The sequence below is a fragment of the Crassostrea angulata genome, chromosome 10 (assembly GCF_025612915.1).
Source record: "Crassostrea angulata isolate pt1a10 chromosome 10, ASM2561291v2, whole genome shotgun sequence".
Lineage (NCBI taxonomy): Eukaryota > Metazoa > Mollusca > Bivalvia > Ostreida > Ostreidae > Magallana > Magallana angulata.
Window position 1 is genome coordinate 41,913,847 of NC_069120.1, and position 24,222 is coordinate 41,938,068.

The following is a 24,222-nucleotide window of genomic DNA, read 5'->3' on the forward strand; positions in this document are numbered from 1 at the left end:
AGTAAGGTGAAAATCCGACGAATTTTGTTTGATTTGTATACAATGTATTTTTCAATTCAGAAACGTTTGTGGATATCATATTAATATAATATCCGCCACGATGATAGTAGTACAAATATAATGATCAGCTATATAATGTACATAAATTATCACAGTGAAGTCGTAGTTATGCAACATGAATAAATTGCAATCAAAACAAAATATGTTTGTACTCCGAGGTTTTTGCTATTTACAAAGCTGACCCCATCGTCTGTCGAATCGTTTCTCAATTTAATATAGTTTGCAAGGCAGGGGAGTTATAAGACTTTGATTAAAATAATAAGCCTGTTTCAAATTGACATTTACATCTAGTAGCTAGACCAATCAATGTAAATATCAAATGATACTCCGGATTGACATCAATTTTAAAATATGTCAATTAACGTCAAAGACGCAAGTTTTATATAATGGTTACCTACCGCGTTGTCTCGTATATTTATACTTTCCAGTAGTCTAACCTTGCAATATATAGTCATTGAGTATGTGTAACTTCAATGTTGATATTTTGAATGCTTACAAGATCTATATATCATGAATAGATCCACATGTATAAAATGCATTCTTTACCCCCCCCCCCCCCCCAAAAAAAAGCCTATTACATTCGAATGATACACAGAATATGGGCGGGAGGGGGTGAAAACAGGCATGTTCTAAATACACCCCCCCCCCACTCCAACAATAAGGATTTAAAAATTGGTGTGTGTGCGTTTTCCTTTTCCTTCCACCCTACTTTTTTTTGGGGGGGGGGGGAGGGGGTTTGTTTAGTTTTTGTCTTCTTTTGCTTATTTAGATATTTGGGTGTCCTTCTTTCAAAACGAATTTTACATGACCGATACATATTGCATTCTCACTATACATTCCGTAAAACCCCGATTTATTGTTTATAGCTCCATAATTGCTATAGATATTGTTGACATCAATATTTTTAGAAAAATTAAAAGAAAATACAAACCAACTTTTTGCAAAGATTATAGGCATTATGAACTGCAAATACACAAAGGCATATTTACAATGATGTCAAATTCTTAAATGAGTGCACATGTAACCATTACAGATTATTATCTTTGTCTCCTATCTGTTCATGACAAAATAACAACACAAAAACTGATAAAATCTTTCATAAAGATTTACTCCAAAATTTACAACCAAATACATTTAACAACATAGATATCGCCATTTTGACAGTTAGTGGAATTCAAATGGAAATTCCAAACTACAGTACTTGATTACATACAAAAAAATTACAATTACATTTATATGTACTCATATGAACAAATGGAAAGTTGTGTTCAGCCTAAACTAGTTCATTTATACAATAAACAATACCATTTTTTTTAAAATTCTCTTCCCCGTCAAAAATCTAATGGTACTTGTTGGTAAAGTGCAGGTCAATGAAACAATCACATATCCATGTTGTTAAATCAAAGTATTTGCATTCATATTTAACGGCTCCGTTTTATTTTTTATGTTGATTACTTCCCATGATGATAAGAAATGTTTTGCTACTTAAGGTCTGGTGGTATGGGACATCTGTCGATTTTAATGTGCATTAAAGTACACTACATTATAATTAAAATACTTTCACCAATTGAGAATTTTCAAATTTTACACATTTTTTTTTTCACCAAAAAACTATGTTTTAAAAATTTTTGGAAAGGTAAAATTTAGGTAAATTTAAAAAAAAAACCCAGCGATATTCAAACTCATCACTTACAAATTCGTAGTGAAACCTCTAACCCCCAGCACTATGCTGCTAGGTGACAATTAAGGGAAAGAAGCAATTTATAAAATTAATCTTGATTTTATTGTTTATTTCGATAAATTGTATGTCACAAAATGGAGGTGTCCCATACCACCTTAAATTGTACTAAAATCTAAAACTCCTTCAAAAGTCAGATTGAGTATTAGTTCTCATGAGGTAAGAAGAGCTATGTACACCTGATCTTCACTAAGAGAGGGTGACAATCTAATCATGTTTACATTTCATTGACTCCAAGAAAAGAATAAAGGTGTGGATCATCTAACTCCTTTGAAGATGATCAAATTGATAACATGAAGAAAAAAATTGTTCTTTATACCTAAACACATTTGTTTAGCATTACCGGTAGATGCCATATAGAAATTCACTTGATGCTTTGCATGTATGAATGTTTTATCACATGCATATACCCGGTAATAATTAATATGCTGACTACATACCCGGTATCTGCATACATTAACACCCTTCATTGATAATAGACAGAAATTTATCAAAAATACAATTTAAAACTTGACATAAATGTTATAGATTCATAAAAACTAAAACAAGGTGTACATCTTCTATCTCTGAAAATTTTAGTTTCCCCAAAATTTAACAAGCAATAATTTTATCAAGGAAAATTAAAATTCTGGAGGATTACATATACCGTATTATAATTAAGCCATGTTAAGTTTTTACTACTGTTTTAGTGCGTCTTTTTCTTCAACATTCAGAAAAAGAGAAGAAAATGTTGGCAAGAGATTTGTCTATAAAAAATAATTCCAGTGGTAATAAAAAATCATGTTTTATATTTGATTCTATCATATAGTCCTATACTACCGATACATGTTTTTTAAACATGTAACATGTTTGCACCACTTTTGAAATCATTCAGCACTTTTTTACTAAAACTTTTGACTAAGCACATTTAATTCAATACACAGTAATGTAAAATTTTACAAACATATGAAAAAACTAAAACTATAAAATCACTTTACACAAGTTACACTAGATGGCGTATCAGGTGAAACTCTGTATCAACTGATTTATAATGTCATTTCCATCTTCATTTTCTGACCATTAAATAGTGTTGAAGACAAAAAGGAATTTTCTATAAACTGCAGCAGTAATGTAACAGATTACTACATGAATCATGGTATAAAATATGTATTAAGGATAAATGTGAAAAACTACAATGTTTCACAACCTTCTAAAAATTAAGGTGAAATGATCCTCTTAAAAGAGTGATAACTCCCAATTGGAAAATAACTATCTATTTTACAAAGATTTCAAGATAAAACAAATTATTTCTTTCAAATTAAACTTTGCATTTTAAACATAATTTTAGATTCCTTAAGAAAAAAGGTGAACATTGTGGAATTATAGAGGATGATTGCACCTTAAGTTTTGAATTTTCACAAGTATGGAATTGACATGAGGTAAAAAAAAACCCACAAGGTTTCAGGCTTTCTCTACACCAACAGGAAATGTTGCGGAGGTTTCAGGAGGTTCATTTACAACATCTGCAATGTCTTCTTCATCCAAATCCTCGTCTTCATCTGACTCAACTGGAATTGAAGGAAACAGACTTTTGTCTGATAAGTTTATACCCGGATGCAGCGTTTTCAAATGCCGCTTCAGACTGGAGCTTTGGTTGAAAGTTTTACCACAAATCATGCACTTGAATGGGAGATCTCCACTGTGGATTCTCATATGTTGCCACATTCTAGCTTCCTCTGAAAAAGACTTGTCACAGGACTCACACTTGAATTTCAACTTGCTTGAATGAGTTTTCTGGTGGCTTTTGTAATTTTTGGGGTCTGTAAAGGTTTTATCACAGATGTCACACCTGAATGGCCTTTCACCTGTGTGATGTCGTAGATGAATTTTCAAACTCTCATTGTGATTAAATGCCTTGTCACACAAGGAACATTTATATGGTTTCTCTCCAGTGTGAATCCGGATATGTCTTTTCAAACTTGACCTTTCATTGAAAGTCTTTTCACAAATGTCACACTTGTACGGCCGTATATCTGTGTGGATGCGGACATGAATTTTTAAGTGGTGTAGCTCTTTGAATGCTTTTTCACAAACTTCACACTTGTACGGTCTCTCATCTGTATGAATACGCATGTGATTTTTCAGAGTCTGCTGACGAATGAATGCTTTTTTACACACTCCACATGTGTAAGGTTTAACATCGGAATGAATTCTGAGATGGGTCCTTAGATTATGAGGTTCATTGAAAGTTTTTCCACATACATCACAAATATAAATATAGGGCCTTTCTTTTGCATGGATTCGGGTATGTCTTTTAAGACTGGAACTTTCATTGAAGGCTCGGCCACAGACATCACATTTGTAAGGTCTGACATTGGTGTGGATTCTAGCATGAGTTTTCAGATGATGAGGTAGATTAAAAGTCTTTCCACAGACATCACACTTGTGAGGTCTTTCACCAGTATGTACACTGATGTGTCTCTTAAGTAACAAAGTACTGCTGAAAGCTTTGTCACAATAGTCACATTGAAGTGGGTTTTCACTTTCACTTTTGATCATTTCTGATCCCTCTTCCATGGCTGACTGATTTGAATATTCATCATTGTCTTGATTTACTGGAATGTTTTGATAAAATTCATCAGGTCCATCTTCATGAACAGATGATTTTTCCTTCATTTTGCTGTAGAAATAAGATTCTATAAAGCTCTGTTGGTCTGGAGTGGTATCATATGTCTTTCCATTGAACATGTAAGTATAACCCTCCTCATCCTTATGCAGCATATAGTGCTCTGCCAAGTCAATGTGTCTGCTAAATGATGCTAAACAAACCTCACAATTGAAATTATCATCCTTGTCAAAGAGTGAATCCCCTGCTATGTCTTGACTATCTTCACTATATGCTAGGTTGACAGGGTTCCTGGCCTTTCTTCTCTTCTTTGGTTGAGTCTCCCTCCTGGTATCTTCACTCCCTGATCCATCTTTGCTGTGTACATCATCAGACTTTTCCTTGTCCACTGTTTCTTTACTTTTCAGGATGTCACTCACAATCATATTTATGGTCCTCTTTTTGCTACTTGTCTCTATTGCTGGCTCTCTGTCATTGTTTATGGTTTTTTGAAACTGAGTAGCAGAGGTATTTTCGGCTTCATCTTGACACTCTTTATCTTTTTCACTTCCCCACACATTGCTTTGGCTATTATCAATAGCACTGACTCGACTAACAGGAGTCTGCTGTTTTCCATGTTTTTCACTGTCATTTTCCTGTTCATTTGAGGAAGTGGTGTTGTCTGTAGGGGTTTGTCTGATTTCAAAAGCTGAGGAATCTCCAAACTCAACTTGCATAAAATGCTCAGACCGTTTCGTATTGTAAAAAGATTTTTCACCCTTTTTTTGTCCAATGGAAAGATTAACATTTTGCCTGTCTTTGTGACCATATTTACTATCTAAACTACTGTTATTACAAACATGATCAAGTGTTAGGTTGCCATCTTTCCCCAAATCTTCTTTTGGTTCCTCTGTATTTTCCATGTCTCTTTTATTGCACAACTCTTTTCCCTCTTCCCTTTCAAATGACTATATTTTCAGCTGTTTGCCATCCTTTTCAAATCTACAACACAAAACACAATTGAAATTTTGCACAAGTATATTCTACTTTTGTTTTGTTTCACTTTTATACTCTATAGTAAAATAAAATCATATAAAATATGACACAGCTGTTTTTGCTTAAATAATGCCATCCTTAAAAAAATTGCTTGTTTGGAATTGCCAACTTGGGGTTTTCAGACCCAGGAGGGAGGGAAATTCTTTTTTTTCAAATTAAAAGTTTGCTTCATTGCTTTGTTTTCATTTGAAACAAAACTTTGCAAAATCTTATTGAACTATAAAATTTTCCTCGCTAATGGTGGGGCCTATAATTCCAGACAAAAGCTGAACAAATTTATGTCAACCTACTCAACTAAGCACCATTTTTAGGACCCACAAGAATATTAGCGAGCGCAGCCAGCTCTACCAGCAAGGCATGTTTGAATAGAAAATTCGGACTGAATACACAATCATTCAATGGATTTTTTGGGCGTCAGTTACTTGGACCAGTAATGCCCTGTTTTTATCGGACCAGCAGTTCCCTGTAAATATGGTTTTCCATTTCATGCTCTTACGAGAACAAGCAAGATAAAAATAAATAAAGACTATGTATATGCATTGTGACTACACTACTGACACAATGTAAAATTAACAGAGTTATCGCCATTTAACCTCTGTATTCCAACAGAATTGAGTGTCGTCACTATGGTTTTCTTGCACATTGATCAGTCTGATTTTTTTGGCGTCAGTAAATTTCGACCAATAATGCAATTCATGCATTGCAAATGGCGCTCTCACGTTGTCATGAGAATCAAAGTAAAACTTTTGAGAAGCATATACATTGTGTAATTTCAAGAATGTCATGCTTTTTAGGTAAATAAAACAGCATATAATGCGTATATTTAATTATCAGTGGCATTTTTAAAGGACTATACAACACTAAACAAACGTGAACTCTGACGTCACAATCACGAAAATAAGGGAAAATAACTCTAAATGTATTTACTGTAAATTGAATAACTGAAATATGAAATCTTCTCAAAATCTTGCAAAAGCTAAGGAATAAGGGCATTTCTTCAGAAATATGAAACTGTTTAACTTGCACTCATTAGAATGCTCACATTTAATAGATTTTAAGAAGGATCCGGTGATTTTCGCAAATTTCGGGTATTCTTGACCCTTGATTCTCGGGGGTGGGGGGTTACAAATTAAGCCTGACATACAAAACTTTAAAAACTAAAATGCCAAAGTGAACAGAAGGAAAAAAGTCTGCACTGAACATTACATGTACATTTAAATCTTAATTATTCAACGAAATTGTATCCTAGATTAATATTATAGATAATATAATACTGTGACGGTCAGACCGGTTCGAATACCGGCGCCAGATAGCTCAGTTGGTAGAGCACCTGACTAGAGATTCAGGGGGCCCCGGTTCTAAACCCGGTCTGGTCCGTCATTATTTCTCCCATCCCGTTACATTTGGTGCCGTGACCAACCCCTGGAACTGACAGGTGAACTCCTGCCAGGGGAAGAGACTGGGGTGATCTTCAGGGAAGAAGATCATTTAAGGGGGGAGGAATGTGACGGTCAGACCGGTTTGAATACCGGCGCCAGATAGCTCAGTTGGTAGAGCACCTGACTAGAGATTCAGGGGGCCCGGGTTCGAAATCCGGTCTAGTCCGTCATTATTTCTCCCATCCCGTTACAATACATAATATCATACATAAATAAAAACTGGAAGTATTGCTTAGATATGCTGTAGCGTAAAAATCATGAATAATGAAAATTAGGAAAATATATTGTATTCAGATTCATTTACTTTTTTGGCATCATTTAGTAAAACATACTAAAAAATAATTTATTGTTATGATACCTATACACATATTAAATCATAAGCTGCGCTCGCCCCAACAGTCGCACCGTAAAACATATTATATTGAATTCCCAGAATACATTGCTTAGCCAGTGTTTTACTTTGGAAACGCTGAGCGGTCATTGTAGTCTTTTGTATAGCCATATGTTACAGTGTTCATCTCTCAGGGAATTTCAAACAAACACCTAAATATATGAACATTGGATCGATTTGACTAAAACTGTTAGAATGCATCGTGAACATAAACATTAAAGTATACCTATATACCCATGTCGAGCCGAGAGTAGATGCTTTTTGTCAGTTTCTCGCGTATGATTGATGTGCTTTGTCCACAGCAGCTCAAGTAGGAAATTACATAGAGCATGTAAAGTATGGAACGAAAACAACGGCCATCGTGTTTCCGAATTACCTGATTTGCAAAAAATGCATATAAGAATGGAATGATTCTACACATATCGTCCTTTGTGTGCACATATTGTCATTAGACTTAATAAAATTATTGTTCGCTGCTCCATTGAAGTTACTATAATAACCATGATAGCATATTACATAACTTAACATTACACTTTCTGATCAAAAGCACGAACTTTCGATCGGGTTTTTTTCTTCAAAAATTAAAATTATATAACATGAAACATAAAATTTGCGGTAAATATTGTAAGTAAAAAGGTCAATAATTCAGAAGTTTTCAAAATTTAAGATTCCATGTACAGTGGGGCTTCTTTTATCCGGACCCAAATAATATGGACGCTATTTTAATGTGAACCAATTTTTTAAGATGACGTGAAATATTCTATCATTTGTGATTCATCAGTAATTCAGAATTACCTGAAAAATGGAGCATCGCTATATTTATTAGCTAATGCGTACAATCCACTTCATGCTTTCTGATATTTGTCAAACCTTAAAAAAAAATAAAACCAAATATCTACACAATCTTGTTCAATTCTTTTGGATGGGTTGGGTGGGGGGTGGTTGGTTAACATGAAGCTGAAAAAAAATATAGTTCAATACTTCATTGATTATTTTTTATTTGGATAATTTGTCAAAGGTAATATTGTTCAACGGCTCCTCTTCATTCACATTTAATGAATGACTTTACTTTCCCCTTTTTGCGACCAGATATTAATTAATACCCTTTAATTAACAATCGCGATGCTGTCATTGATTTCACACATCAACAAAAAAGTAAAATCGATGTAACGAACGATATATTAGCAAACGAATGTATCAGTTTATTGATTTTAATCAGATCACATAATTATCAGATTATCAATTTCAATACTACGCCACAAATCCCAGAACCAATTTACAGTGTCAAATACCCATAAATCCATGTGCACTACTAGACCCGGCCATTAGCACTATCAAGTTATTGCAATCGTGCTTTTATACATTTATATATTATTTGTGATTTAAATGCCATCCCTTTAGAACATTGGTGAATATATTCTGCGTTGTTGTATACGTATAGCGGCGTATGCGTGGTAATTTTTTTTTTATACCAGGTATGTAAACAATTCATCTATACAAGATCAATAAAATATCATCGTTCGGCGCAGATCAGTGATTAGATTGGTTTCATAAAGTGGAAAACAGGACCGAGTCCAGCAAGGAAAAAGATGGGGAAACAGAACAGCAAATTACAACCAGGAACCATCGAAGAGCTAAGCAAGCAAACGGAGTTCTCCGAGGAAGAGATTCGGCAATGGTACAAGGACTTTGTTCATGATTTCCCGAAAGGCTATGTGAAGCTGGGTGAATTTGAGCGGATGTACGAGGGATTTTTTCCCAATGGAGACGCTTCCAAGTTCGCCAAACACGTCTTCCATGCGTTTGATGTGGACGGGGACGGCCACATTGATTTTCGGGAGTTTGTTTGCGGTCTGAACGCAACCTTACGGGGAAGCATAGAGCAGAAGCTGCAGTGGGCATTCAGGGTGTACGATATTCACGAGGACGGCTATATTTCCAAGGAAGAAATGAAGGACATTATTTCTGTAAGTTCATTGCCCCATACCACAACAATAGCCACTTTTGTAAGGAACGTTTTAAGTATTTAAAGACCCGTGTTGAACCGTTGCTTGCATACACAGTAATCCTCTTATGTCTTAATTGTGTTTGTTAATTATTAGTTTTTTAATTTATGTTTTCAATGTTTTGAAATGAGAACAAAACTTTCTTTGTTTAATGAGCAAATCAATAATATGCTATAAATGATATATTTGCACCAGAACGTTCGTAGGTGAACAAATTTTGATGGTATCCATCTCGCGAGCAGAATACTGCAGACGAGATTTCTAATTTTTAAATTCTATTTAAGTTATTAAAACATCAAATGAAAATTGGTTTAGCTTCCGATTCAATATAAATGAAATAAGATAACTTATAATTATCAAGAAATGTTTACATTTCAGGCTATTCATAAAGTCACGGGCAGCAAGAGGGACACCGGAAGCGAGATGACACTACGGCAGGAAATCGAGGAAGTGTTTCAGAGAATGGACAAGAATGCCGACCAAAGAATCTCTCTCAGAGAATTCTTAGAGAGTGCAGCAAAAGACCCAGGCTTGGTCAAGCTGCTGGAACTTCACCAAACAACAGACACATGCCAGTCCACACAGTAGATATATGGGCAAAAGTCCATGTTTGCCGGCCTCATTAGCATCTACAACCCAGTACCATTACAAAACGATAGATGTTTGAGTAAAACCCGGAGGTGGAAAGCGGATTGGTACTATTTATTTGCTAGCGAAGATCGAGGAATTTCAAACGGACATTACATGGTTCTAGTATTCAATTTGTAATTTTGTGAAATACAAGACTTGATAGTGTCAGGGTGTCTTCAAATCCAGGCCATTAAAGACCCGCTATCCAGATTTCTATTTTTAAAAAAGTTGTTCTAGTCGCTTACTTTATTTGAAAAATCCAAAAGACACATCGTCATCAAATATGTGTTTTTTCTTGTCCTTTCAGAAATATACTTAATTAACAGATGTGTTCTCGTGGTTGTTGCAGACAGAATTATAAAAGCCGAGGCTTTTATATTTCAAACAGGGTTTCTTGTGTCAACAAGCATATTTTTCTTTTTAACAAAGGGTCGAGTCTATCGATATTGTCCCCGTGTAAAATCTACAAACCCCTGTAGGTGTGGAATAGAAATGAAATATTGTTAAATTACCTTTTATATATTATTACTCTAATGCGTTTATTCGTAAAAGTTAGGCGTCTAATTGTAAAAGTTTAGTGTTCATCAAATCATCTATCGTATATTGTTCTTTGTACATGTCTTGGTAATTGTAGTCATTTACCGGTGTAATTTAAAACTGAAATGTATTGCATTTAATCAAGGTGTCAAATAAGTATCGATTCATAAAAAGACTGCGACTAATTTATGACCATTTATGAAAGTGGGCATATCAAAAGAAAGCCACACTGTACGCGCTAAAAACTCTACTTTCGCAAACTACACATTTAAATTGAAATTGATATATTTCTATTTTGAAAACACCTCTTTATGACAGAGGAGAGTTGATCCAAATGGGATAGCAACGTGAAACTTGGATGGATAGTCTTTTCCGAGGAAGGTGCGTACAACCTTAACATAATTCTCCTGTCTTATTACTTGTCCAGTATTTCGATGACAATAGGATTATACAACAAACCTTTCTGTATTGAAACCTCAAGTATTTATCTATAATACCGTATATCAACTGATCTTATTTTCCAAACTCCTGTCATGTACAACTAGACCAAACACCGATCTAAACTATGAAGAGAATATCCCCCATATACTAGTAATTGTCCATCTCGATGTACAAATCAAATGTTTTAAGAACAGATACACATGATTACCAATTATTGTAGGCAAATTATGACATCTATTTTATATCAAATTAACTTTATGATGAACATCAATGAATTTATTGACCCTTGCAGTAATGTTCTAAATCAACAACAGCGTATGTTGATCTTTTTTTATCATCACATCTATACAAAACTAAATCTACTATTGGTGAGGTTTTTGTCATAAAAATAAATGTGCCTATCACAAACACTCTACAAAACTTGGTAAATACAACATTTTGCACCAAAGTCCAAAACCAGAACTTTCTCCCCCATAGGATGGAGGACGACATTGAAAGCGTCACTTATACCGTCCAACTCTATGTCTCTGCTTTCGTTCCCTCCACATCTGATTTGTTTAAGCTTATTTGTTCTACAACACACCAATACGTTGTCATGCAAATCGAATGTCAGCCCGCGAAGACTGCCTTGAAATTCCTCACTGTGGAAATTCTGTTTGTAATTTCGATCTACAACAACAACTCTCCCACCTCTAGTAAACGCATGAAAATCAGACTTCGATGACGAAAAAAGAAATGGGACAGCAGCAAATCCTTTGCTATACAGCGATTCACGTTCTATAACAAAATCCGGAGAACAAATAAATGCTTTCGAGCTATTTGCAGATTATAAAGTGGTTAGTCCACATGAAATTGATTGCATGGGTTTAATTAATTTTATTGTTCGGAGTTTTATAAAGTTAACATTGTCTTCGACATCAATCCAATAAAGAACTATTCTGTTTTCGAAAGACACGTAGACCTCATTCAAGTTCTCGTTTACCCTGGAGTGGCACAGACCATACGGAGGGCTAGGACACTCTTCGGTGTGAATACATTTTCCACCAGGTTCGTTAATGTCGAAAATTTTAAGAGAAGGGGGATTCATAAAGCTTAGAATGATGTTTGTGTCATGAATAAATAAACCATAATAAGACCTCTCTGGCAAACTGATTATTTGGGATACTAGTTTGAAAGTAACTTTCATCCAGTCCTTCTTGGACATTTCATGTTTCCTTCTCAAGAAATTGCTGCAATACGCTTTCGAGATAGACTGTAGAATAGTCTCAATCGTTCCAGATGGAACTCTGGACATCTTTACATCCTCAAACTTTTTGTGATTCAAAAGCTGTGGAAATTCTGTTTGTAATTTCGATCTACAACAACAACTCTCCCACCTCTAGTAAACGCATGAAAATCAGACTTCGATGACGAAAAAAGAAATGGGACAGCAGCAAATCCTTTGCTATACAGCGATTCACGTTCTATAACAAAATCCGGAGAACAAATAAATGCTTTCGAGCTATTTGCAGAGTATAAAGTGGTTAGTCCACATGAAATTGATTGCATGGGTTTAATTAATTTTATTGTTCGGAGTTTTATAAAGTTAACATTGTCTTCGACATCAATCCAATAAAGAACTATTCTGTTTTCGAAAGACACGTAGACCTCATTCAAGTTCTCGTTTACCCTGGAGTGGCACAGACCATACGGAGGGCTAGGACACTCTTCGGTGTGAATACATTTTCCACCAGGTTCGTTAATGTCGAAAATTTTAAGAGAAGGGGGATTCATAAAGCTTAGAATGATGTTTGTGTCATGAATAAATAAACCATAATAAGACCTCTCTGGCAAACTGATTATTTGGGATACTAGTTTGAAAGTAACTTTCATCCAGTCCTTCTTGGACATTTCATGTTTCCTTCTCAAGAAATTGCTGCAATACGCTTTCGAGATAGACTGTAGAATAGTCTCAATCGTTCCAGATGGAACTCTGGACATCTTTACATCCTCAAACTTTTTGTGATTCAAAAGCTGCTGACAAAATCTAGTGTCTTGCTGTGTATACTCTCTAGAAAAATTCCAAATATCCTGAGATTTCAAACGAGAAACATGATCAACGATTCTAGCGAGCTGACTTTGTTTGGTGATAAACAGTTGTTTAGCAGAGCCATTCTCTAACATCGATTGTAGAAGAATTTTGGTTTCAAGAACTGTGGTCGAAAACCGTTTCAATTCATCAGATGCAAGTTCCAAGATTCCGATAGAATCTGCATGGATCAGTTCAAATCGCTTTGTCCATGACGAAAATGCTACGTCAATCATTTTCTTTAATTCTTGAATTGCCTTTTCAGTGCTCACACAAATTTCTTGTTTCTTTGAATTAGGGTGGGCAATTTTGGTCTGATTTGTCAGCTGCATGTTATCAACACACTTCTGCAGGTCAGAGAACGATGAACGATTGTTCACAGAACTTGCAGAATTGCTTGTTGGCATTCTTTGAATTCATCAGTGTGCTTACAATAAGTTTATTTTGGGGTAAGGAAGATGCCCATTCTTCGTCTGAAATGTCCTTCCTAGGAGCATCGATGCACTTTCGACATACCGGACAATCAATCGTCTTTAAATTTAATCTGTCAAGACACGTTGCAGTGCTCCATATGTATGTTTCAATACACGATTCACAGAAAGTATGAAGACACGAGAGGTACTTTGGATTCCTGACCTCTTCAAGACATATTGGACAGCAGAAGGTGTCACCTGCCGAGCTGGTAGTAGGAGGAATGTTCCCGAGGGTGGCCATTTTAGATTAAGACCGAAATGATATTTCACTTTCGATATTGAAAGTATAGAATATTATTCCTGAAGCATTTGAGGCGTATAGCACAGGCTTCCGTTTTAATATATTTAAATGTATTTAAAGGTAATAAAACTTTGGTTGATAAAGTTCATTGAAAAGAGTGAACAGTTGAAGAAATGAGACCCGGTTGTCCTTAACTTTGGCATCTCAATCTCCTTTCGCATACAAAGATTTTTTTCCAGTCAATTCATAATAACTCCAATTCCTCACCCATTTCCCATATATTTCGAAAATGATGCATTAACAAATGAAACAATGGCCTTAACCCTTGATCTCCACTACTTCAAATTAAGTTTCAGTTTACAACAGCCTGTTAGAAAAGAACTAAGAACTTTCAGCAACATTTTTTATTTAAAATTTTCAATTGATCATGCATTTCATCTTATTTATGGCGTTTTATGGTCATTGAAATAAGATAAGTATTTATTTTAAAAGTGTTTTTGCCCTTTTTGTCGCCCACAGTTGAGCATGTACATCTATTTTGATGGTAGTCATCACACAATCAGAATATTTAAGTTGAAACTGCTTCTTATCATTATAAAAACTTAATTATGTATCGCTTCAAAAGTATTATTTAAATAAAATGAAAAAAAATATTATTATCGTGAAGTGATTACTAGTAGTTTACAGGCGTATTATATTTGATCACTGGTAAAATGAAATCAAGTGAGTTTACATTAGAACGCCGATCAAATGATCCTTCTTAGAGAGTGCAGCATAAGACCCAGGCATGGCCTAACTACTGGAACTTCATAATATAAAAAACTCATGGAAGTTCACACAGTAGATATATGGACAATTTCTATATAATTTGTATATTCTAATTCAAAATTATGATATTATATGTATTGCAATATAATATAAAGGTGTTAAATTAACATCGGTGTTCACCTGAAATTAGATGTTAGATCCGCTCGCTTACTCGCTACGTAGAGAGAAAGCAAGCGGATCTAACATTTAACTTTAATTAGACTGTTCACATGTAAAAATTAAATATGGCTATTTATTAAATAAGGCATCATAATTAAGAATAAGAGAGTGTATACACATCAAAAGCAGAAAAACACCGCGTAAAACAAGGATTATTATTTCTTAATAAAATTCTATATAATGCGTCATCTAACTGGTCTAGACAGGGCGAACAAAACGTCGTGTCTATCCCACCCCGCAGGAAGGTTTCGGGTTTTTTATTCGATTTATAGCAAAAGCTGAGATGAGCATATGACGTGATAACACTGATTACATATCTTGAAGTTTTCTTTCTGTCTTTTTACACCAAAATACAAAGTCAACTATATATGAATCAAATTTATGAAGAAAAAATGAAAATAGATAATACGGAAATGCAAATATTTACGATGTTTTTGCTATTTAAGAGTTGAAAAAAATTGTGAACATTGAAAAACGAAAACTGCTTTCGCTTCCTCCCCTTATGTTCTACAACACACACATATGTTGTCTTGCAAATCAATTGTCAGCCCATGAGGACTGCTTTGATGAAATTTCTCGCTTTGGAAAATCTGTTGGTAATACCGATCTACAACCACTAGGCGTCCACCTTTAATACACGCATGGAAATCAGATTTCGATGACGAGGAAAGAAACGAAACAACACTTAATCCCTTTTTAAAACGATGAATGGAGTTCTATTTAAAAATCAAGGGAACAAACAAATACGTTTTTGTTATTTGCTGAGAAGGTAGTGTCCAGTCCACATGCAATTTCCTGCATGGGTTTTTTTTCCAAACAAATGGTTCGGACTCTCGTAAATGTAACCTTGTCTCTAATATCAATCAAATAAAGGACGACAAAGTTTTCGAAAGACACGTAGACCTCATTCAAGCTCTCGTTTATCCTGGAGTGGCACAGACCGTACGGTGGGCTCGGACATTTTTCAGTGTGAATACATTTCCCGACAGGTTCGCTAATATCGTAAATTTTATAAGTGCAGGGTGTTTCATAAAGCTCAGAATGATGCTTGTGTCATGAACGAATAAACCATAATAAGACCTCTCTGGCAAACTGGTTATTTGGGATACTCGTTTGAAGGTAACTTCTATCCAGTCTTTCTTAGACATGTCATGTTTACTTCTCAAAAATTGCTGCAGGTAGCAGTGGAGACATACTGAAGAGTCTCAACCGTTCCAGAGGGAGATTTTGACAACTTTACATCTTCAAGCTTCTCCTGTCTTAAATGTTGTTTCCGGAAATTAGTGTCTGGCTGTGTATCCTTATCAGGAAAGTTCCAAATATCCTGATGTTTCAAACGAGAAATATGATCAAAAATTCGCGCCAGTTGATTTTGTTTGGTGATAAAAAGTTGATTAGGGGATCCCTTCTCTTGGATTAATTGCAAAAGAAATTTGGTTTCAAGTACTGTGGTCGAAAGCTGTTTTAATTAATTAAATGCAACTTCTAAGTTTATGACAGAATCTACATGAGTCTGTTCAAATCGTTTGATCTATGCCGCAAATGCATTGTCAATCAACTTTAACTCTTGAATTGCATTTTCAGTGCGTACACAAATTTCTTGTTTCTTTGAATTGTGATGGGCAATTTTGGTCTGATTTTCCAGCTGCATATTCTCAATACATTTCGCAAGTCAGAAAATGATGCTAAAATATTTTGAACATCGGTTTGTCCTGTTTCCACTGCCATGTCTGCTAAAATTTCTACCAACTGACACGATCTGTGGTGTTTAGCACGGCAAATACAACAACATAATTTCTGATGTAATTGGACACAGCTCTTCAATCTCAACATTTATTCCACAATCTTCAATAGTAGTAAATTCCTAATTAAACGCGAGGAATTAATATCCGCGTAAAATCGCGAGAAGCCCGTCTCGCGAATTTTAAAATCTCGCTTTTAATTTTCAAACATATGTAAACTACATGAAACTATGCTAAAATTTCGACATTCGCGATTTTATGTTCTCGCGATTTAATGGAAAACCGTTTAATCGCGGAATTAAGTACTCGCGTAAAATAAGGAATCTTCAGTATCATCTATGTTAACAATCTTATGCTTTTGAAGAATTGTTACAAATTCATGCAAATCCTTACATTCGTCGCAGATGATTGCCATGCACGGTTTACACCAATATTTAGCATGAACAATGATCTCCTTTTGTTCACAGAACTTGCAGAATTGCTTGTCGGTGTCTTTTGTATTCAGCCACATGCTTACAATAAGATTATTTTCTGGCAAGGAAGATGCCCATTCTTCATCTGAAATGTCCTAGGAGCTAGGAGCTTTTAAAATTTACGCTATAGGCAAAGCCACGACAATTTGTTCTACTGCTTTCAAGGCTTTTAACTTCAGTTTGCCATTGCAATTGTGATTTTGTGACGAAATACTAGTATTTTTTCTGATCTTGGACATTATGGATTCGCTATCCCTATGAGAGTTCCTTCGTCTTCCCTCATGGTATGTCTTGTATGACGAAGAAGAAGTTCGCCTTGTGTCCGTGATAGAGGAAGCAGACTTCAACCGCCAAAATGCTTTCTGGATCATTTCCTTAGACTGTTCGGCTATGTGCTGTGGATGTTTGTTTTGCTTCCCGGAGGAATTTACTTCAATCCCCGTTTGCACTTCACTGTCTTTCGCGTTTCGACTTGGCTTCGTTGACTCGAATCGTGTTCGATATTCAATATATTCCTTGTGTTTGAAAACAAAATGGCGGACTTAGATAGCGAGGTAGAAATAACACGCGGTGAAGCTGCTGTTAAAAAAAAACTCTCCCCCAAAACAGCATACAGACTAATAGAATTGGGCTATGACAGCATGGAAACATTATCCCTCCTTTCAGAAGACGACCTCGGCGAGGCCAACATTCCGATCGGCCAAATAAAGCTGCTACTTCACAGTCTGAAACAGACTTTTCCGCGAGGCCAAACGGCGTCAGGAAATAGCGCTAACCACTGTAACCAGGACCTGCCGATGAACGTGGACTCTGAGCAAAGCATTCAAAACATTGGTGACGACGACGTATTTATAAGGAACGTTCTGGGCCAATTGAACGGGGCACAAACCCAAAAGCAACCCTCCCATACAGGATCAAGTGGCAATACGAACGGTATGTACTGATGGCAGGACCCCCAAATTAACAAAGAGCATTATGACATTGCAGATTTTGTAAACTCTTGCTCCTTGCATACGGAAAGGGTGATTTCTGATAACGACGATGGGCAATTAATTTTTAAATCAGGCCTTTCTAAACCCAAATTAGAATCCCTTTCAGTTTGACAATGGTCTGTGGCTAATCTAGCCATCCTGCAAAAGTTGCTCCAAGAAAATTGTTTGGGTCAAGACCAAGTTTTAGACTACCTGTCCTATACCACACGCATTTATCAGTTATTCTCAACCCATGACATAAAATCTGTATACTTCTATGACAGGGAATACAGGAAGTTGCAACATGGGCACAGGTTCAGATGGGGCACTGATGTACCCCACATTCAGACTGTTTTCTTAAAACCAAAGCCCATGACCATGCAAACTGCATCTAACTGGTCTCATCAAATTAACAAAGGGGGGCACGTCATCCTTTAAATTCTCTCCCACCACGGACATCTCATACACCCCAAGGTCTAGAAATTTGCAAACGCTTCAACTCTAGGAGGGGCTGTATAGTGAGGCTATGCAAATTCTCCCATGTGTGCTCTATTCCTGGTTGTGCACGGAAAACCCCCGCATTTGAGCATTCTGCTACAAAAAACGGCCAGTAAAACCTGCTGGCCTCATTCTTTCTGCCTGGGAGGAAGAACTGCAGCTTGACTAAGATAAGGAATTCATCTTAAATGGTATTCAAAATGGCTTTCATATTATAGACCCTAAACTTTCACCCAAGCACGTAGAAATTGACAACCACCCCTCATCATCAAAAAATGCTAATCTTTTCAATAAAGCAACTAATCAAATTCTAGCAGAAATAGCAGAAGTCAATTATGTCCCTGCACCTTCCCCACCTATTATAGTAAGCCCTATAGGTATCATTCCAAAGTCAGACGGAGGCATTCGCATCATTCATGACTGCAGCCGACCAAAAGGTTTGGCTGTTAACGATTATGTCTCCAATACCTTCAAATTTAAGTACCAGTCATTGGATGACGCAAAAAAATTAGTCAATCCTAACTGTTACATGGCTAAAGTCTCAATTTATCTCTATGACACTAAGTTGCCCTTTGGCTCTAAGGAAGCCCCGGGCATCTTTCATCGTCTCTCCCAGGCTGTTCGAAGGATGATGGTCCGCAGGGGTTTCACCATTGTAGCATATCTTGATGATTTTTTCATCTGTGAAAATTCTAAATCCAAGTGTGCTGAGGCTTTGGCTACACTTTTACATTTACTTCAGAAACTGGGTTTTTATATCAACTGGAAAAAAGTTGAAGACCCTACACAGCAAATAGTGTTTTAGGCATAGAAATCTTTAGTACTAAGATGCAATTGAGCTTGCCTCAGGGCAAACTGGATGAGCTCAGATCTGAGCTTGAGGCATTAATGCAACGAAAGCGCGCTTCAAAACAGCAGCTTCAATTTCTTGCAGGGAAGTTAAACTGGGCAGCCTCAGTGGTCTATAGCGGAAGAGTATTCCTGCCCCATATTATTTATGCAGTTTGCAAGTTACAGCACAAAACGCACAAGATATGCGTATCGCATTAAATCCACCAAGACATTGCTTGGTGGCACAGGTTCTTAGAAACCTTCAATGGCAAATTCCTTCTACTGCACAAAAACCCCATCACCCCAGTATACACGGATGCCTGTACATCAGGGGCGGGGGGCCTTTGGGATGGGGATTGGTTCCACTGCTGTTGGGATATAGATCTTACAGTACTCCGTTTGGTTTTAATGCTAAACCCATGCACCAATCTCCCTAATTGTCCAGCCTTTACGTACATACTAGAATCAAAAGCTCACATTTTGAGCTACGCAACATTCCTACAAATGCTTAAATCATGTTTGTCTCAAATTGGTCTAGACCCATCCAAATATTCGGGACACAGCTTTCGAAGGGGGGGGGGCCTCTTTTGCACTTGAATGTGGCCTCCCACCTGACCTTATAAAATCTCAAGTGGATTGGAAGTCAGATGCTTATAAGTTGTATTTAGATCCTTCCCTCTCTTTCCGTGTGCAAGTAGCAGAGCGATTAGGGTCAGAAATGTTACGTCGGTTCCCCACCCCCACATAATCTTGCCATGGGTACATACCTGTCTTCATTTCATTTATATTGTTTTCATATATGTATTATTTGTATCATGTGATGTTCCATGTTTATGTGTGTACCAATAACATTTTAATGTGAGGGTTGCTGTATTGACTATTGGGAGGAGATTCAGACACTACTGGAATACCGTTACTTCCGTCCAGACAACAGAATATCCTATTCTACCCAGTCTGTTCCGACTTGTCCCACTAGCCAGCCAAGCTAAAGACTTCAACTACCCTGGCAATGTAGGAACAATATGTGTTGTCGCTAACATTGGTGTCGATATGTGCTTCGTGAACCAACCAAAACAGGAAATTACCCTGACAGTGACTAAACATTCGACCCGTACAGCGTGCGTCTATTCCCAGGATGCTGGTGTTTTGTATGCAGCTAACCGTGTGTTCTTATTCCACCTCTCTAGCTTCCCTATATGAGGTACCACACCCTTAGGCATAAACATTCCTCTCCGTGCCATCAGTTTGGGACTATCTGTCCCTGGAGTTACAGTTTTCGGTGTGCATGTATTGATAATAATGTGTTGTATACATATGTTTCTACCCCTACTACCAGTTTGGGCATTTGGAGATTTACCATGATTCTAATGCTTTTTTTCATTACCATATATGCCTAATAAATAATGGTTATTTGTCCAAACTGGTCTTTTATTGTTTTTACTGCTATGGTATCCAGATAGATAAAGAAATTAATGCTCTAACTACGTTCATCCACTAATATGAAAAATATCCAGATCATCTGTTTTGAAATGCCCCCTCTACCGCTTCAGGTTTCAATACACATCCAAAAATAGAAAGTCTACGGGGATTTTGCATTGCATCAGCCATTAATAAGCCCGAATGATAGCGTTGAAAAATTGCGCGAGGTATCCCGAGTATTCCCGAATAGAGAAAAGATGTTAACATTTCCCATTATAAATCTCCGTAAGAAATCTATTTTCGATCCTGTGAACTTTTATGAGTAAAAAATGATAATTGTTCAATGAGGATATCTTGGATATTTCCCCTTCCTTCGATTTCAACTGTATTTCTTTCACAGGTATAAGTATTTTTATCAAAAATCATAAAAAAGTGATGGAAGCAATAACTTGGGACAAACTATATTATAGATTCACATCTGTAAACTATACTTTACATTTCTTAATTAATTAACTATTGTTAAGAATTGATGGTCATAATCTCACTACTCGTGAAACAAAATTGATAAGATACCGGTAAGCTAATTATAGTTTACATCGAGTTATAGCGCAATCAGTGGTTACTTTACTGAGTACTGATAATTTACAGAGTATACAATAGAAACTACTGAAAGAAAAAGTAAACAGTTGAAGAAACCAAGACCTTTCGTAATTAGATTTGCGCCCCAATGTCTTTTCGCAAAATTAAGAATTTTCCCAATCAATTCGTATTTACCCCATCCCCAACTTGCTATTCGTAGATTTTGTGACATGATACACTGACTAAATTGGGTATTAACATAAAATATAATGACCTTGACTTTTAATCTGCATGGTCAAAGACATTTTAAATCTAGTATTTCCATATATTCATGTACATGTGTGTAAAAAAAAAAGTGTTGATTAATGTCTTGACTTGGGAATACCGACAAAGATTTTATATATAAATCTACGATGTATGTCAGTTGACATTCAAAAGCATAATATATATATAGCGTATTTACACTTGGCGCGCCTTGCCAATCGAGCTATAAATAGCGAAAATCCCGCCAATTTCCGAACCCCACGACTTGATTTTACCTTCATGGTAAATACTATGCATTTTACCTATACCAGTTTACGTATTCAAAATATACACTTATTTTGTTAATAACCAATATTTCTGGATATCTGGTAAGCTTCCGTTTCCATTGTAATTGATCTCTATATATAGTTATAATTGTAAATCAATTTTAATTCATTTTATTCTGATGTTCTAAACTACCTTGCGTATGAATTGGGTAACTGTTTTTTGAGTTTGAGTGTGTTTAAACTTATAGGTTTTATTTGTTAATATCATCCTCATAATAACAAAATAAAAAAGACCAGTGTAACTGAAATCCATACCAGGTATCCAGTGTCATTTATTAACAAGACCCTGCGACACTTAGCAGTAAGAACTAAAATTTAATTTATAAATGTTAACTTTACAAACGTTACCAACAAAGTTTTGAATGATTGATTTTGTGAATTTATCCAATAATGATCGACCATTCTAGTCGCAACTTTAGGCTTTTCCGACGGAGCTCGGTAAAACAACGGCGTCCGAGAATTCGCCGCAGTGGCAACGACTTATCGTTGTATCATTCCATGAATTAACCAACCATTCAACCAATCTGTTCTGCAAATTTCTGATATTACGCGAATATTTAATTTCGCGATTCCGTTGTTTAGCACCAAATTGCAAGAATATAAAACAAAGTTATCTGTCATAAAGATAAAAGCGATTTTTTTAATGTGTGGTTCTTGTGACTTAACGCAGATATTAATCCATCGCTGGAACTGTTCGTGTTAACATACACGAACAGTTCGACACCATTCGTTTTTCGGGTTAGCAACGAGACTTTTCGATCGCACAGTCGTAAACCATGGGACACGTGTCTGGTATAGCGGGGTCACGTGTCTGGTATAGCGGGGTCACGGAAGAATCAATATTCGTTATATACATGTACTGCAGTACTTGTCAATCATAATCCCCGGATCAACCTTGTACTACAGTTAAACATATTTTCTACCACTTGAAGATGTAAATAAAATGTATATTTTTAGATACATATATACGTATGGTTTAATCCTTTTTAATTACGTGTTTTCGTCTTTTGAGCTTTCTAGTCACAGCCCTTTATACCTGGGATCAGAACAATATTTACATTCAAAAATTGTTGACGTATGAAAATTGAATGACCATTTTATTAGCAGTGGTCATTTTCTGAACATAGCACAAAGAACTTAATCCGAACACAAGTCAAGCATTAAGACATTTGTATGGACCACAGTGGAGTCATTAAATATGTACAAACAAATTTTGATTGAAATAAGTAAGCGTAAATAAAATTCGTTGAATGTAAAAAATAAATTATTTCAACTGCAACAGCGATTCAGAATGGGTTCTCGGAGCAGTGCGCTGAAACCAGAAACAATGGCGGATCTAAGAAAACAAACAGAGTTCACGGAGAAAGAAATACAGGATTGGTACAAAGACTTTATTGCAGACTGGCCTAAAGGCTACATGAATGTCGAAGAGTTCGAAAAAATGTACGCGGGATTCTTCCCGAAAGGAGACGCTTCGAAATTTGCCAGACACGTTTTTCGAGCTTTCGACTTGAATGACGATGGACATGTCGATTTTCGGGAATTTATTTGCGGATTCAGCGCCACCCTGCGTGGTACCACTGTACAGAAACTCAAGTGGGCTTTTAGCATCTATGACATTGATAAAAATGGATTTATCTCTAAAGGCGAGATGAAGGATATCATTTCGGTAAGTGACCTAGACAAACTTTTAGAGAAGATGTCATCACAACAAGCAAGCGCTAAAGTTACCTAGATGACAGTATATGACAAATGCTTGAAAAGATTGCAACTTTAAAAATATTGTGACCAGTTACTTTTAAATTCCAGAATAATTGTCTTGTTCAATACTCTATTTAAATGTTATAAAATAATTTTTAAATACTAGTCGTGTATAAATAATTGGTTTTTTTAACAGTCATAATTGCAAAATTCTTTCCACAAATACTATATCAAATAAAGTTCAATTTTTATATCAGTAAATATTATACAATTTCCTTATTTTAAAGGCTATTCACAAAATTGCTGGAATTATGACGCAAAACGAAAGCGAACAAGCCGTGCAGCAGAAAATAGACGAGGTCTTCCGGGAGATGGATAAAAACCATGACGAAAAAATCTCCCTCCAAGAATTCATCGAGAGCACCTCCCAGGACAGGAGCTTGATAAGCGTGCTGGAGTTAAATTACGACATTCAGTGACGTCATATATATTTCTGTGTCAAAAATTTCAGCAAGAGATTTATGGGTATTATTGCTGATCGTAGCAAAAACCATAAGAAATAATTTCTTATTGTCAGGAGCTGTTCAAGAATTAAGTTTAAAATTCAAAGAAAAGATATGTTATAATGATTGTCAATTTCCTGAAACTGCCCAATAACAGATTCTTTAGTAAGAAACCTTTCCCAGTCCACGAATACATATGTACTCCTTATAATACAATGTTTGTTAATAGATCTACTGATATAACTTCATTTAGCAACTCCTTAT

General features: G+C 36.0%; 5 protein-coding genes and 1 pseudogene across 6 annotated transcripts in view; 2 read left to right on the top strand and 4 right to left on the bottom strand.

The window, feature by feature from the left end:
- Positions 1–6,758, bottom strand: part of LOC128164854 (CAP-Gly domain-containing linker protein 3-like) — a 134,987-nt gene extending 128,229 nt beyond the window's left edge. The window contains exon 1 of the mRNA XM_052828889.1: positions 6,739–6,758. The gene's annotated coding sequence lies outside the window, so the exon portion shown is untranslated. The remainder of the gene's footprint in view (positions 1–6,738) is intronic.
- LOC128164852 (zinc finger protein 678-like) lies at positions 1,152–7,590 on the bottom strand. Of its 2 annotated transcripts, none has more exons than XM_052828880.1 (2): positions 7,495–7,590; positions 1,152–5,384 (listed from the first exon to the last, which is right to left on the bottom strand). In XM_052828880.1, exon 2 carries the CDS (start codon positions 5,303–5,305, stop codon positions 3,239–3,241), a length of 2,067 nt encoding a protein of 688 aa, XP_052684840.1. In that variant the 5' UTR covers positions 5,306–5,384; positions 7,495–7,590; the 3' UTR covers positions 1,152–3,238. The 2 variants fall into 2 exon arrangements, with proteins under 2 accessions (XP_052684840.1, XP_052684841.1); XM_052828881.1 differs by having other exon boundaries at positions 7,503–7,569.
- A 1,052-nt stretch (positions 7,591–8,642) lies between these two features.
- LOC128165269 (neurocalcin homolog) lies at positions 8,643–10,231 on the top strand. The gene is made up of 2 exons (XM_052829645.1): positions 8,643–9,235; positions 9,653–10,231. Exons 1-2 carry the CDS (start codon positions 8,858–8,860, stop codon positions 9,860–9,862), a joined length of 588 nt encoding a protein of 195 aa, XP_052685605.1. The 5' UTR covers positions 8,643–8,857; the 3' UTR covers positions 9,863–10,231.
- A 1,971-nt stretch (positions 10,232–12,202) lies between these two features.
- Positions 12,203–13,663, bottom strand: LOC128165975 (uncharacterized). The gene has a single exon (XM_052830903.1). It carries the CDS (start codon positions 13,355–13,357, stop codon positions 12,203–12,205), a length of 1,155 nt encoding a protein of 384 aa, XP_052686863.1. The 5' UTR covers positions 13,358–13,663.
- Positions 13,664–15,151: 1,488 nt separating this feature from the next.
- LOC128165976 (uncharacterized) lies at positions 15,152–16,484 on the bottom strand (annotated as a pseudogene).
- A 6,424-nt stretch (positions 16,485–22,908) lies between these two features.
- On the top strand, positions 22,909–24,154 carry LOC128165271 (neurocalcin homolog). Its single transcript, XM_052829647.1, has 2 exons — positions 22,909–23,423; positions 23,743–24,154. The coding sequence occupies exons 1-2, from the start codon at positions 23,046–23,048 to the stop codon at positions 23,932–23,934; spliced, it is 570 nt and encodes a 189-aa protein (XP_052685607.1). The 5' UTR covers positions 22,909–23,045; the 3' UTR covers positions 23,935–24,154.
- Positions 24,155–24,222: the final 68 nt, after the last annotated feature.

Coding starts and splice junctions, on each gene's coding strand:
- LOC128164852 (XM_052828880.1), bottom strand. CDS start 5,305: ATGGAAAATACAGAGGAACCAAAAGAAGATTTGGGGAAAGATGGCAAC.
- LOC128165271 (XM_052829647.1), top strand. CDS start 23,046: ATGGGTTCTCGGAGCAGTGCGCTGAAACCAGAAACAATGGCGGATCTA. Junction 23,424..23,742: donor AGATGAAGGATATCATTTCG/GTAAGTGACCTA, acceptor CTTATTTTAAAG/GCTATTCACAAAATTGCTGG.
- LOC128165975 (XM_052830903.1), bottom strand. CDS start 13,357: ATGCCAACAAGCAATTCTGCAAGTTCTGTGAACAATCGTTCATCGTTC.
- LOC128165269 (XM_052829645.1), top strand. CDS start 8,858: ATGGGGAAACAGAACAGCAAATTACAACCAGGAACCATCGAAGAGCTA. Junction 9,236..9,652: donor AAATGAAGGACATTATTTCT/GTAAGTTCATTG, acceptor TTTACATTTCAG/GCTATTCATAAAGTCACGGG.